Source organism: Chiloscyllium plagiosum, unplaced genomic scaffold, assembly GCF_037043375.1.
Source record: "Chiloscyllium plagiosum isolate Xiang-an unplaced genomic scaffold, Cpla_swu_hap1 HiC_scaffold_11, whole genome shotgun sequence".
Classification (NCBI taxonomy): domain Eukaryota; kingdom Metazoa; phylum Chordata; class Chondrichthyes; order Orectolobiformes; family Hemiscylliidae; genus Chiloscyllium; species Chiloscyllium plagiosum.
The window spans coordinates 40,816,589-40,830,674 of record NW_028270149.1 but is presented as its reverse complement, the minus strand read 5'-3'; the positions used below and the strand labels follow the sequence as shown (position 1 = coordinate 40,830,674).

Sequence of the window (14,086 nt, the reverse complement as noted above, 5' to 3'; positions counted from 1 at the left end):
AAAATATGCATTTTCCTTTTAGATTGGATAATCTTGTATGTTATTAAGGAAAGATGGGAAAGAGGAACAAAACAAAGGCTTAAACTAATTAGCCAAATGTCTGGAAATTGTTGGCATCTAATTGTACACCTTAAAATTTTTCAGTCAGGACAATCAGTAAAGGATAGGTCGTACTTGATGAATTTTGTTGAATTTCCTTTGAACAGGTGTTAGGATGATGAAGGAATGAATATTTTCATGAATTTTCAGAAGACATTCAATAGAGTTTTTTTTTATAAGAGTCTGTTAGGTAAAATTTGAAGTTCATAGAATTCGATGTGAGTTATTGACATGTTTAGGAAATTGACTGGAGGTAGCAGGTATGATGGACAGGCAATTTGATTTGAACCTGTAAGGGTTCTCAACTAGTTGTAGTGAAGGTTCATGGTATTACTACTCGGGTTGTAAAGTGCAGAAAGGATGACCAGCTTTGCTTCTATTTTGTGTAAGAAAGGAAGAACATGTTTATGTTTCACTTGAGTTTGGAGAGTGGTTTACAGTTGTCTGGAAGTTGATGTGGAGTTTGGAAATTTGTTGAAGTGTATATTTTTAATGATCGCTAACAGCCTTTGGGTAGAGCTTGAGGTGAACAGTTGAGTGCAATAGAAATGACTTTTTTAAAGAACAAACTGCTGTTGCCTAGTGACAGAAGTCCAGTATCTCTCAAACTGTACCATCTAAAAGGTCTGGCAGGGTGTGCAGATGTTATCAGAATAACTGTGCTGTTTTAATCGGTCAGTTATCAAAACGGTCAAGGTTGGGGACAATAGCCTGAGTGGCTTAAACTCCAGCAGAATACTGCTGTAGCAATTATCAAAAGCCCATGGGTGGAATCCTCCCAGACCCAAAATACCATTGGACTATGGTGAGAAATTTGGGAGAGTCACGAGAATCACAAGGGATATCTTAACATCAAGACTGACAAGTCACATCTTCCAACAAAGGTCCCAAATGTCAATGAAATTCTTGCTATTGAGCAATAGCCATTCTCTCTCACTGTCAACTTCATTACAATCTATCATGTCTCATTATTATGCAGACTCCTGTTCACCCACACATTTGAATAGAAAGTAGACATGCAGACTTCCTGACATAAAAGTCTGTGGTTATCTATTGACTCCACATTTTTGTTGCTTGCTTCCTCCACTGGACCTCCATCTTACACACCTCGTGCTATCATCTGAAGGAACGGTCCAAGGCTAGCAGTTGTGTGCATGCGCGCACACCGCTGCCCCCCCCCCCACCCAATCCCGTCCCGTCCACAGACATTGGAACATTTCAGATGCCTATCTCTCCACATTATCATAGCACGTTTCTGAACTGCTTGCAGTACACTGCTGCATCTTAATGATTCAGTTTGAAGGTCCTCAGCACATGTTTAGTGCTGTTGCGAAGACTCTTTGCACGCTGGGACAGGCACCCAGCTCAGACTGGACCAGTCTGCATCTTGGAGATTCTTGCTTGCTGTCTCAATGCTCACTCATTTTGTACCTACCTAAATGCTCTCAGCATCTCTGCCTTGCCTTGTGTGTCAGTGCTTTGTCCTCTCAGCTACATTTCAGACTCACGGTACTTCTATCTTGCCTTGCAGTGTATTGCAGGTACAAAGCAAGGCCATTTGTCAGAAGTCATCCATCAAAGGGTTTGAAGTTTGTGGCATGGTGCTCTCTCAATAACACAGCTGTGCTCTGATGGCCAATGTGTTTAAAACACTAAACACGTTGCAAGCAGACATCCATGCTTCAAAGTCCCTCTGTCGAGTCAGGGGAGTCAACCTTCAATAACAAAGCAGATCAGAACTTAACATCCGTCTAATGGTTTGGGGGGGTCAATCGGCCATTTGGATGGTCAGGCTTCTCCATTTTGTAGGAGGAATTGAATGCCAGGCAGCACCCCCATGTGCAGACATGTCCACAGGTGTTTTAGCTCTTTTCAGTTGTATTGTGGATAATAGAATTTTTAATAATGATGAGTGATAAAGAGGAATTGGAGGAGAAGAACAAGCTGTTTAGCTCAGCTTAAATTGTTGGTGTAGGTGGGGGCAAGGTAGTGCTATGTCTTGAGTGAGTGAGTTGAAGATGCAGAGGCCATGCAGCGATAGTTGTGTGGGATGTTGATGTTGGTGTGGGTGAGAGTGAGGAAAGATTTTGCATATAATAGTGAGATAAGCTAGACCATGAGCCTTGATAACTGACCAGTGCAGTACCAGAATGTGTGACTAAGAGCACAGATGCTAATGGAAGAGGTCATTGACCTTCCTTTGGCATCACTGCATGTTCCTCTGGGCAATTGAGACCAAAGTGACATGGGTGGCAGCCTCCGACCAGACTGAGTCTGGTGTTGTGATCTCCTCTGGCAGTCCTAGGGAAGAAGGGGGCTCTCTTCTGTATCAGCCTGTCCACCAAACTGTGCAGGGCAGTTTCACGCTGCTAATACTCTGATGTGCAATGACATTGTTTAGGTGGTGCCAGTACCAGGGTTTCTGGACTATCTTAGCAATTCTTAAAAAGGTCCCGTTACTGTATATGGGACATCCAAGCTAGCATTGGACAAGAGGGCTGTGGTAATAGTTAATGAGGTGAGTTTGGGACAATTGCATGAAAACATTGCTAGGCCTTGTGAGAAACTTTCCATGAAACTCAATAAAAGTAATACTTGCCCAAAATATGGGGCGATTCAGCCCATGTGTGTTCCAGAAGTGAACTCAGTCAGAAGGAAGCTCCAGGAACCAATTGCAGCCATGCCTTCTGAACAAGAAACTCCAAAATGGAAACTGGGTGATCTTTTCTGAGGTTTGAGTATCTGTATGATTCCTGTAAAGGGTAAAGGGTTGATTCACTATCATATTTGTAATGAAAATGTTTTGAATGGGGTTCTTAAATGTAAACATTTTTTTCTTTCTTGTAGTAAACTTTGTTCTTTAGTTTGAAACCACCTTATAAATATGTGCAATATACTTCTATCACTATCATGTGAACAAACAGCAAGAATAAAACTTAATCTGTTGAGCAGGTTTCACTCTGGGATTGAACTTATTCAGTATTGCTATCAGCTAGGGTGGTAAAACATTTTGTTGTAATTCCTAGCTACTTGAGGGAATAGAAAGCTCTAACCAAAATTGCTAATGTAACTTGGATAAAAACGAATGCGTGCATTTTTTATATATGGAGAACACTTTTCAGGATAACTGGATGTCTCAAAAGTACTTCAGAAAAATACCTCCTTGCCTCTAAAGTAGTCACTGTGATAGCTGTTTGGATGACTAATTTGTACTCAATAAGCAGTATTGTGGTAATGACCTTTTTTTGCGAGATATTGATTTGAAGGATAAGATTAGCCTGGGCAATGGGGATAGTTCCTCTATTCTTGAAGATGTTTTAATGTGATCCTTTGCATCCACCTTATGAGATTGATTGATTTGATTTATAGCTTTAGGTTACATCACCTGCAGGTGTGATAAGTAATTTACAAGGCAAATGGAATTTTGTCATTCGTTGCTAAAGAGATTGAGTTTTAAAACAGGGAGGTTATGTTTTAGCTGTATCGGGTCCTGACTAGGCCACACCTAGAGTACTGCTTGCAGTTTTGGTCTCTTTACTGGCACTAGAGGGGGTGCAGAGAAGGTTCACTAGGTTGATTCTGGAGTTGAGGGGATTGGTTTATGAGGAGAGACTGAGTAAACTGGGATTATGTTGATTGGAATTTAGAAGAATGAGGGCAGATATTATAAAAACATAAAATTTATGAAGGGGGTAGATAAGAGAAGTAGAGAGGATGTTTCCACTGGCAGGTGAAACTAGGGCCAGAAGGTATAGCCTCACAATTAGGGGGAGCAGGTTTAGAACTGAATTGAGTAGGAATGTCTTCACCCAGAGGTTTGTGAATCTGTGGAATTCCCTGCCCTGTGAAATGGTTGAAGCTTCTACAGTAAAGCTAAGAATTTTTGAACAGTAAAAGAATTTAAGGGTTATGGTGAGAGAGCAGATAAGTGGTGCTGAAGCCATGAAAAAATCAGACATGATCTTAAATGGTGGAGCAGCTTTGAAGGGCCAGATGGCCTACTCCTGCTCCTAGTTCTTATGCTGTATAAGGAGCATTATAGGTAGTGTAAATGAATATGTAAAATTAATCAAAGCTAACAACAGCCAGAGATGTTAATCAATTAGGCAAAATGGTTGGTGTTTGCAAGGTCAGCAAAGGACTTACAAATTATTCTATTCAATTTATTTTTAAATGATATGGTAGAAACAGTGGAGATTTCAAAAGATGTCTAGATACCTAAATCATTAAAATGTCATGGACAGGTCCCTCAAACCATAAAAAGCTTAATGTGGAAGTAGGCCAATCAGCCTACAAAGTCCACTCTGACCCTCTGAGGAGCATACCACCCAGACTTCCCTTCCTAACCTGTCCCTGCATTTCCTGCAACTAATCCACGTAGCCTGCGCATCCCTGAATACTACATGGCAATTTAACATTGCTAGTCTGCCTAACCTGCATATCTTTGGACTGTGGGAGGAAACTAGAGCACCCAGAGAAAACCCCTGCAGACACTGGGAGAACATCCAGATTCTACATGGACAGTAGCCCAAAGCTAGAATCAAACCTGGGTTCCTGGCACTGAGGCAGCAGTGCTACCTACTGAGCCACCGTGCCACCCCAAATCATCAAAGAATTGTATAAACTATGTTATAATGGTTATAAAGCTTAGGATTAGCCTCAATTATATAAACCTATTTTTTAAAAAAGTCTCCTTTCTAAGGAAGGAATGTAGTACAGGCTTACTGGAATGTTATCTGAATTCCAAAAGTTAACTTACAAGATATTGTACAAAGGGCCATAATCTCTTTTTGGGTTAAAAGGTGACTTGATCAAAATTTTCATCATTTTTAGGGAGAGTAGTTAGGATAGTTCAAAATTCACTCTACTGATGTGTCGAACAAGGGGAAGTAATTAAACTTTGAGGTAAACCTTCCAGGACTGAAATTGGAAACCTCTTTTGGACATAAATACCAGTACAAGTTTGCAATTCTTCTGCAAACTGATGCTATATCAACAGTTATTTTACATCTGAGATTGACAATTTTTGTTAGACAAATGTTTCAAGGTACTTGGGGCAGTGTTATGGTATAGATTTCTCATAGCGCAACTGTTTCAAAGGGCTGAGTGGCATACTTCTCTTCCTGAGTTTCCATGAAGGAGTGTATAGTTTGAAAATCTTACACTTAAGATTTCAGTCTTGGATCTAGGCCGCCTTACACTTCATTTTGTCTTTAATAAATGCTCCTTTAGTTCCCTACCTGTGTAATTTTAATATCAAAACAAGCAATACTCATGTTATTATAAAAGTTGGATACTGTTATTCATATAATAGTCTAGTGTATTAAATACTTATAATCGTGACAACTTCACACAAGTGTTCAAAGATAAAAATGAATGCATTTGATGTGGAAACTTAATTGGACTATTGATTTTCATTAGTTTGATTCTAGCCTTGGGCTACTGTCCATGTGGAATCTGCATGTTCTCCCCATGTCTGCTTTGCTCTGTTTGACTAGAGGAGTACATGATGTTGGGTTGGCTTTAGTCTTCTGCAAAAAAGATTCTCTTCACATTCTTCCAACTGCCCTGCACCTCCTTGAGCATTTAAATTTTCCAAACCACTTTTATCCTTCTCTTTGGAAGGAAAGGATTAATTAAAATCAATTATTACAAATAACAAAGTGCGAGAGAGCCCAGCATTTATGGCAGCATCTCTGATAGAAACAGTTAGTGTTTTGATTCTAGTCTGACGCTATTTCAGAATTGAAAGGAGCTAGAAAATGGTTTTTATGCTGTTTAGAGAGGAGGAAGAATAAATGGAATTAATTGTTAATTTGCTGTGTACCTTTTTTGTAAGACAACTTCACATCCGTGCTTCTGCAGCAATCTTTTCCAAACACAAGGAAGAGGTACTGATTGAGACATCTGAATTAAAAATGTAAAGGGAATGGGCAAGTCTGTTTCTGTTCAAACCCCTTTTTTGATTGAAATACGTTTTCATATCTGTCTCACTTGGTTCAATGTCCACTTGATAGTCTGGTGTCATGTTACTGATTGTGCAGAGGTCAGAGACTGAGAGAAATTAGATTGCAATGTTCCATCTTAATAGGATGGACTTTATTGATGATTTGAATTTGTTTTAAAAAGTTGCTTGTTTACTGAGATTTGACCTGTATATATCTGCATTGTGAACAGATCAGAATTAACTGAATTTTGTACCCTATCATGATCAAAAGCACCCTAAAGTTGTTAATCATCAGAATTGCCATCAAAATGGGTTCACTGTTGAAGAAATTAGATGCTTTTGCATTAAGTTGAAGTGCCAGAAAATTATATTCTCAAATCATTTTGATTTTAATCCAAAAGCAAATTGCAGACTGGGGTAAGAATCTTTTCTCACTTTCTTATATAAAACATTTAAAAATGTAGATCCTGGAAAAATTTCTTGAAGCCACTTGATATGAATGTATAATTCTAAAATTGTCAATATTTGTCTAAATTCCATTTGATAGACTTGAATAAGTTTGTTTGTTAATGTTGAGTCGCACGGTTTCCAAGTCTGTTCAGTCCTTTTACATAAAGGATCGATCTTTTCTGTGATGATTTCTTTCTAGCTGCATATGGTGGCCTATACAACAAAAAAAAACTTCTTTCACATTGTAATCATAGCATTAGAGTTCTGTTTCCAGGCCTAATGGCATGTTTGAATCTATCCATGAGTGAGGTTATATTGAATTTGTTTTGTCAAATAGTTTGACTCAAATCACAATGAAGTAAACTTCCTCTTGAAACCGGATTTTGCCAGTTTTCCTGCTACTTGTTTAGAATGCACGAGGTTTCAGAAAACACATATTTTTTTTCCTTTTTTTCCCCTTCTTTGTGAAGATATTAAACATATACAAATATCGGTAGCTTGTTGCTATCTTAAGTGCCCATTCCACGATTGACCAGCAACTGTAGAGCTGGGGGACTAGCGGATATCTAACAGTATAACTGTATTTAACAAGGAAAGCCAAACATGCCCAGGGACTTTAAGCCAGACAGTTTAATATCAGCCATAAGTAAAATAATGGCATCCCTGTTAAACGACAATTAGAAAAATGGGAGCATGAATTTCCAAAAGGGATATCTTGCCTTACCAACCTTTTTTAAAATCCCTTTTGAAAAGGCAACTGAGTGAAACAGTGATGAAGTACATGCAACTTACCTGGATTTTCAAATAGCCTTTGATATTCATCACACTATCTTAGCAAAGCATGTAGAGCCAGGAGGCATGTACTAGAATGGCTAGTTGGCTGCAAAGCAGAAAGTAAGGATAAAACACCACTTCAGAATAAAAAATGGTGAAATCTGGAGTCCCACAAGTGTCAATGCTTGGACAACCGACTATATTAACAATTTAGACTTTTTGAAATCAAAAACACAATTCCAGATTTTTGAATTACATTAAATTGAAGAGTGGGGAGAAGCTGGGCAATGCTGAGGAAGACTGTGCCATTTGGAAGGAGTAAAAGAAATGCAAAGTACTTGGTGAATGGTAAGATTCTTAGTGGTGTAGATGAGCTGTATCTGTATCCATATAAGTAGATCCCTGAAAGTTGCCACCCAGGTTGATAGGGCTGTTAATAAGACATACGTATGTTAGCTTTGTGCTGTACAAAACACTGGTGTGGCTGCACCTGGAGTATTGCGTGCAGTTCTGGTCACTGCATTAGAGGAAGGATGTGGAAGCTTTGGAAAGGTTCAGAGGAGATTTTTTCCTAGGCTGTTGCCTGGTTTGGGAGGAAAGGCTGAGGGACTTGAGGCTGTCTTTGTTAGAGAAGGAGGCTGAGGGGTGACTTAATTAAGACATATAAGGTAGTCAGAGTTAGATAGGGTTGACAATGAGAGCCTTTTTCCTCAGATGGGGATGGCATCTGAGGTGACATAGCTTTAAATTGAAGGCTGATTAGATATAGGACAGATATCAGGTAGTTTCTTTATTCAGCGTAGTAGAAGCATGGAATGTCCTGCCTGAAACAGTAGCAGACTCACCAACTTTATTGGCATTTAAATGGTCATTAGATAAGCATATGGATGAGAATGGAATAGTGGTTTTGCAAGTTGGTGCAACAGAGGACTGAAAGACATACACTATAAAGTTCTATGTTCTTCCCTCACTGTGCAGTTGTGCAACACAGCAAGTAGGCTGCACACAACCATGATAGCCTTTAGGATCTTCATGTACATAGCTGCACTGCTATCTTGAAAATACCAACAAGCTGCATAAAACCAAGAAACATTAGAGGGAATATTCATTGCAACAAATTGCAAAAACAACTAATATACCTATCCTCTAAGTTTATTAATGTCGAAAATCATTTACACAGATGTTAAATTTTGGTGAGGGGAAAATAAGTTATGTATTACTTGATGAATAAGGATCTAAATGGGGTAGAAGAGCAAAGGGATCTGTAAGTACAGAAATATCAAACACCAGTTACTTTTAGGCTTTTAACAAAAGCAAGCCTTCTAGACGGAAAGAATTGAAAATCAGGTGGTTAACTTTATATCAAACCTTTAGACTTCTATGGTATATGCAATTCTCATTTCTGTATTATACAGATGATTGTAAAGGCATTGGAGAGAGTACAGAAACGTTTAGATGAATGATAAGAATGACCTTGCATTCTTTCTAGCAGAAAGAATGAAAAATGCATAATTTCATCCTGAAGAGAAGCTTGAGGGGAGACCAACTAGAGATGTTTAAAATTTGAAACATTCTTGGTAGAGTAGACAGTGCTTCCACTTTTGAGACCGCAAAATGTTAAAAGTCAGCCATGTAAGATAATTACCAAGAAATCAGAGTATACAGAAAACAAGTCTTCATCCAAAGTGTTTTGAGGATTTGAAATTTTCTTTGAAATTTGGGGACTAATTGTATTAAATTATATAAATGCATTTTAGGGAAAAAAAAATCTAATCACCTAAGAAGGGGGAAAAGATGTTATGCTGATTAATATAAGATGAAGAATGTGGAAGGAAACTTGAAAGGTGCACAATCATTGTAGATTTGTTGGGCCAAACAGCCTGTTTCTGTGTCAGCATGTCATATACTATAATTAGTGCGTAGTTTGAATGTATAATGTATGCATCACAACCTAGAAATTTTGTGCTATTAATCAGGTTTTGTACACTATTTCCTAGAAGAGTGACTAACAGTTTAGAACCAATTTTCTTGTCTTCCTTTCATACCTTTTTGCCCCAACCCTACCCCTCGACCAAGTCACGGGGTAGTGATGCCGATTGTCCAAGTGAAATACATCAGCTGTATCCAGTAATATAGGCAGTTGTATAAAAGGAACAGTTGAGATAGTGTGCTTAGTTCTAAAGACACCTTTTGAAGTATGGTGAATTTGTGGCTCCATGGTTTGGAACACACTCCCCCTAGCTAGCTGTGCCTAATTTGTAATTTCTGCCAATGTAGGCAAAGTGCGATGCTATTCCACCTGGATTTGTGATGCAGGTAGGTAATGCTCATCATTAAATAATCAGCTGAATTCACTTAATTTATGTTGTACTTTATGCAAGAACAACCTGAGAAATCTATCTCTCCTGTTCTTGACAGGAGCAGCGACATAAAGAAATGTCTGTGCCACCCCAGTCAGCAACAGCATCCACAACTGTCTCCCCAAGCTCCACATCAGGGAAAAGTATCAGTACAACTGCAACAGTTGATCTGTTCTCAGTAGCTGCACCAGCAACAAATACTAACAGGTACGCAACTTTTCATTTAATTCGTTGAAGTAGTTAATGTCTAATAATTCACTGTCTGACAACTAACTTCAGTGATTTAATGTATCCAAGTAACTTGTGAATTGCTTTGGATATTTTAATAAATCAAGGTAAATAAAATAGAGCAAATTTCTGAGAATTGGATTGTATAAGTAGCATCATTAGGAAACTTATGACTTAACTTTGAATTAAATTATCCAAAGGCTTGTGTGGTCTGGAATGGTATCTCACCAGTCTTGGCTTCTTAAGACATGCTTGATGTAGCATTTAAAAACAATTCCCTATCTATCCCAATCTATATTGGTTAAATATCATAATTCTAAATGGAAAGGAACAAAAAGATTAAGCTTATTAATTTTTAAATTTAATTATGGAGGTGATGAATCAAATTGAAATCTACTGCAAGTATTTGGGTATGCAAGGTCATGGTTCTGGTTGGATGCATCCGGAAGAGACCGTGATATTTGTTAACGGTTTGCACCCATGCAAAGCATAAAATCAATATTGAATTAAGATGCAAAAATGCATTTCACGATCAGTCTATTTTACAGATGAGGAAAAAAAAGTGGAAATCTTCCTCCATGTCATTAAAATGCGTTCATTTTTAAATAAACATAATCAGCCCAAAGAAACATCAGACTCAAACCAGTATATATTTTCATTTGAACCTTAACGTGCTCTTTAGATGTAGCATCTTTATGAACCTGAAGTTGGGGAAAGCGTCTTTTTAAAAAGTGATTTGTTTGAGTATTTTCTAATACATTTTTACAGTAGTACAGAACAAGTCTCCAGGATTAAATTTGAAAAGAAATGAAATATAATTAAAAGACCAGAAAAATCACTTCTATTTTTCTGATGTCTCTTAAAGTAAGACATCAATGTTGAAAGTCTCTTGATTTAAGCACAGTTGGAGAATATTGAAATGAGCCTGAGGTATGACTTGTATAGTCGGAGATTCCTTTGTTCAGAAGGTTTAATGTGTGAACAAAAAACTCAAGGAGACTTCATGGTGTAGTTTCATGTGAAATTCACTTGCCCAGGTCTGCAATTTTGTAAAATTCTTAATGTCTATTACACCCAGATTGCCAATATATCTGGTCACAAATGCAGAGGAACAATCCTGGTCTATTTAGTCATTTTAGTTGAAGCAGTTTTGCATATCTGTAGATTGGTTTTTGGTTTGTTTTTCAATTTTCTCAATTTCTTTAGATGTCTATTTTGAAACCAAATTATTTGATCAAGATATCCAAGTCAATTTTGGAAAATGTCTTGAGTTTCTGCTCAAGCTAAGCTTGCAAATAAAACAGCACTGAAGGTAGATGAAAGTATGAAATAATGTGCTAATTTTGCATGCACTGTTTCTGTTATAATTGCTACAGTTACTTTAGTCTTGAGAGGTGTCATAAATGATTAGTGCTGTTTAAAAGTTGTGAAACTTGAAAATGCAATTATTGTCCAGTGCAGAAATTGTGAAATTGTTCTTCCTCGGAAAATGAAACACACCTGTATAACTAAATTGTTTCAAATTAAGAAGAGGCTCAGCTTTGATTTTGATGTTTAATGTTCATGGGAATATAAAAGACAAATTGTTCAATGTACAAATTAATACTTGGCATTTTGAATATTTTTAATTAGATGATATGAGTAACTTGACTTGTAAGCTTTACAAAACTAATCAGTTGCATTGAGCTACATATTAATTGTGTATAATTTTTTTTAATTTCCACTAAATCTGGCACCCTATGGCTGGGCTTGGAATCATAGTTATCGGGCACAAAAGGAGGCATTTACCTGATCATTATTGAAACAGCAGTGGAGCAGTCACTGGCACTTGAACTAATTGTTTTTGTTCACATAACTGCAGTTGTACCTCTCCACCTTCTATAAATGTAGAAGATCCACATGGCGCACCTGTATATGCAGTTCTCCTTCACATTCTTTCCAAGGTTTTTTGTTTACAATGCTACAAGAGAAAACTTGCAAGTAACTTACTGAAATGTGGTTAATGAGTCATCTAATTATTTGCAAATATGTTTTCATTTGATTTAATTTATCCAAATTATTTGCCCGATATTGTCAATTATTTTGGATATTCAGTAGGTGACAATGGAAGTAGCAGAGAGAATTGCACTATTTACATTTGACTCCTTGTCTTTAACAGCTCGAATACTTTTCCAGAATTGGCCTTTTTTTGTTTTGAAGAACCACGGAATTGGATATGCTGTTAATTGGCTCCTGCACATTTTTAATCAAAAAGCACTTTCATATTGATAGTGTTCTGCTTATTATCAACCGAATGTAATGTTTTCAGTGGAGACAGGCTCTAGGTATCTGGTACTTGAGGTTTTTTGGAAATTAGAACTGGTGATTGAAGGTGGTGCAAAGCGTGATACTTTACTATTACCTTTCCAGTGGATCCAGTATGCATCAACAATGTACAAATAGGTTTGTTTTATCCAAGAAGTAGGAGAACAAAGGTTGCACACTATGGGTTTCCAGTTGAGTTCCGCACTCCTGGCATCCCTGTAACTAACTAGAAAGGTAGTTACAAATATTTTAGAAACCTTGGGCAAAGGGTTATCTTAGCAATCTTTCTGTGACATTAATTTAGAATATTTTGGTTTCTTGTCCAGTGCCCCTAATTTGTCCAATGATATCTTCAACCTGGAGTCAGCTTTTGTACCTGCTGTACAGAGCACACCAGCAATATCAACCTCAGTAGCTAACGCATGGGGAGGTAAGTTTTTTTTTAATTTATTCCATATGCTAAATAATTATTACATCATTTGGCTTTCTTTTTGTGTAAGGTGAGCTTAATTTGTGATTTGGCTGCAGTGTAATCAGCATTATTTACTTGCATCCACTTGTTTTACTTTGTGTGAAAACATTTGGGCTTGTAGGAGACTGAAATGAAAAATATTAATTATCTGTACTATTTTGCAGTACTGCTCCATTTCTGCTCATGATTTTCAAGGATGTTTTTTAGATCAACATTTTTCCAGAATACTCCTGGTTGCAAAGAAACTAACAAAAATGATTGACACCAATTCCTTTTGCTACTGGCATAGACTTCAATTTATTGGAGTAAAAGACAGATCAACTGAATTTGTACACTGGCTGAATGTGATGTGCCTCAGGGATCTGTACTCAGGCCTCAGCTTACAATATATTTATCAATGACATTCAAAGAATAAAAAGCCATACATCCACGTTTAGCTGACCGTGTTAAGTTGCAAAAGGACATTGATAGTTTAAGTTAGTGTGATTGGCATTCTGGCTGAGGCCATCCTTTTTAGATCCAAAAAATCAGATTATTTTATAGAGTGAGATCACTCAACATAATACTTGAACTTGAGTGGGCATCTGCTGACACTTTTTGCCACTCAAAGAGCCCAATCTACTTCAAATTACCCTGGGAGAAATTATAATTTAATAATTTAAGCAACAGGTAAAGCTGGCCATCTCATGCTGCTACATTGCAATGTAGCAATGAGTCATTCTTCACAACAGTGCTGTCGTCAAAGAAAAAAAGTTGTTCTGCCTGCACACAATTGTGTTGTGGTATATGAATTTCAGTGCTGTATGACATATGTAGGCTATACATGCCAGCAGCTGGCCGACTATATCAAACAACACACCACTTTGACCTTTTCGCAGTGGGCTGCTTGTCTGTGGTTGCAAACCTCAGAACATCATATCCAACAGCAGAATTACACCCAAGTATTGGACAGCCGCTAGACTGTTGTGCTTCTGGAATTCACATCATAGGAGAGACGTGTTTGCACTGCAGATGGTAGAGATTTTGCTGGGCTGAAGAGCTTTTTTTATGAAGAGTAATTGGATAGATGGGTTGTTTGAAGCAGAGGAGACTGAGAGGGGATCATGATTAAGATGTATGTAATTTGAAGGAAATAGATAAGATAGATGGAAAGAAACGTTCCACTTGGTGGAGGGATCAGTGACTTGGGGGGGGGGGGGATATAGATTTAAGGTAAGGGGCAAGAGGCTTTGAGGGGTTCAAAAGAAAATTCTTTTTTACTCAGAGGGTGATGGGCATCTGGAACTCGGCCTGAAACCCTCAACATTTAAGTATTTAGATGTACATTCACGATGCCAAGGCCATGGCCAAGTGTTTAAAAATTGGATTCAAACAGTTAGCTAGTTATCTTCAACCAGCAGAGACTCAATGGGTGAAAGGGTCACTTTCTAGCCTGTAGACCTCTGTTACTCC

The 14,086-nt window shown here is 37.8% G+C and overlaps 1 protein-coding gene across 3 annotated transcripts in view; it reads left to right on the top strand.

Annotated features, from left to right (window-relative positions):
* LOC122557277 (phosphatidylinositol-binding clathrin assembly protein) overlaps nucleotides 1–14,086 on the top strand; it is a 158,999-nt gene that overhangs the window by 83,706 nt on the left and 61,207 nt on the right. For 2 of the 3 annotated variants that reach the window (XM_087991997.1, XM_087991995.1), the window contains exons 11-13: nucleotides 9,548–9,586; nucleotides 9,689–9,837; nucleotides 12,489–12,592. In XM_087991997.1, the coding sequence (XP_087848123.1) occupies nucleotides 9,548–9,586; nucleotides 9,689–9,837; nucleotides 12,489–12,592 (292 nt within the window). The remainder of the gene's footprint in view (nucleotides 1–9,547; nucleotides 9,587–9,688; nucleotides 9,838–12,488; nucleotides 12,593–14,086) is intronic. The other variant, XM_087991996.1, reaches the window with a different exon arrangement.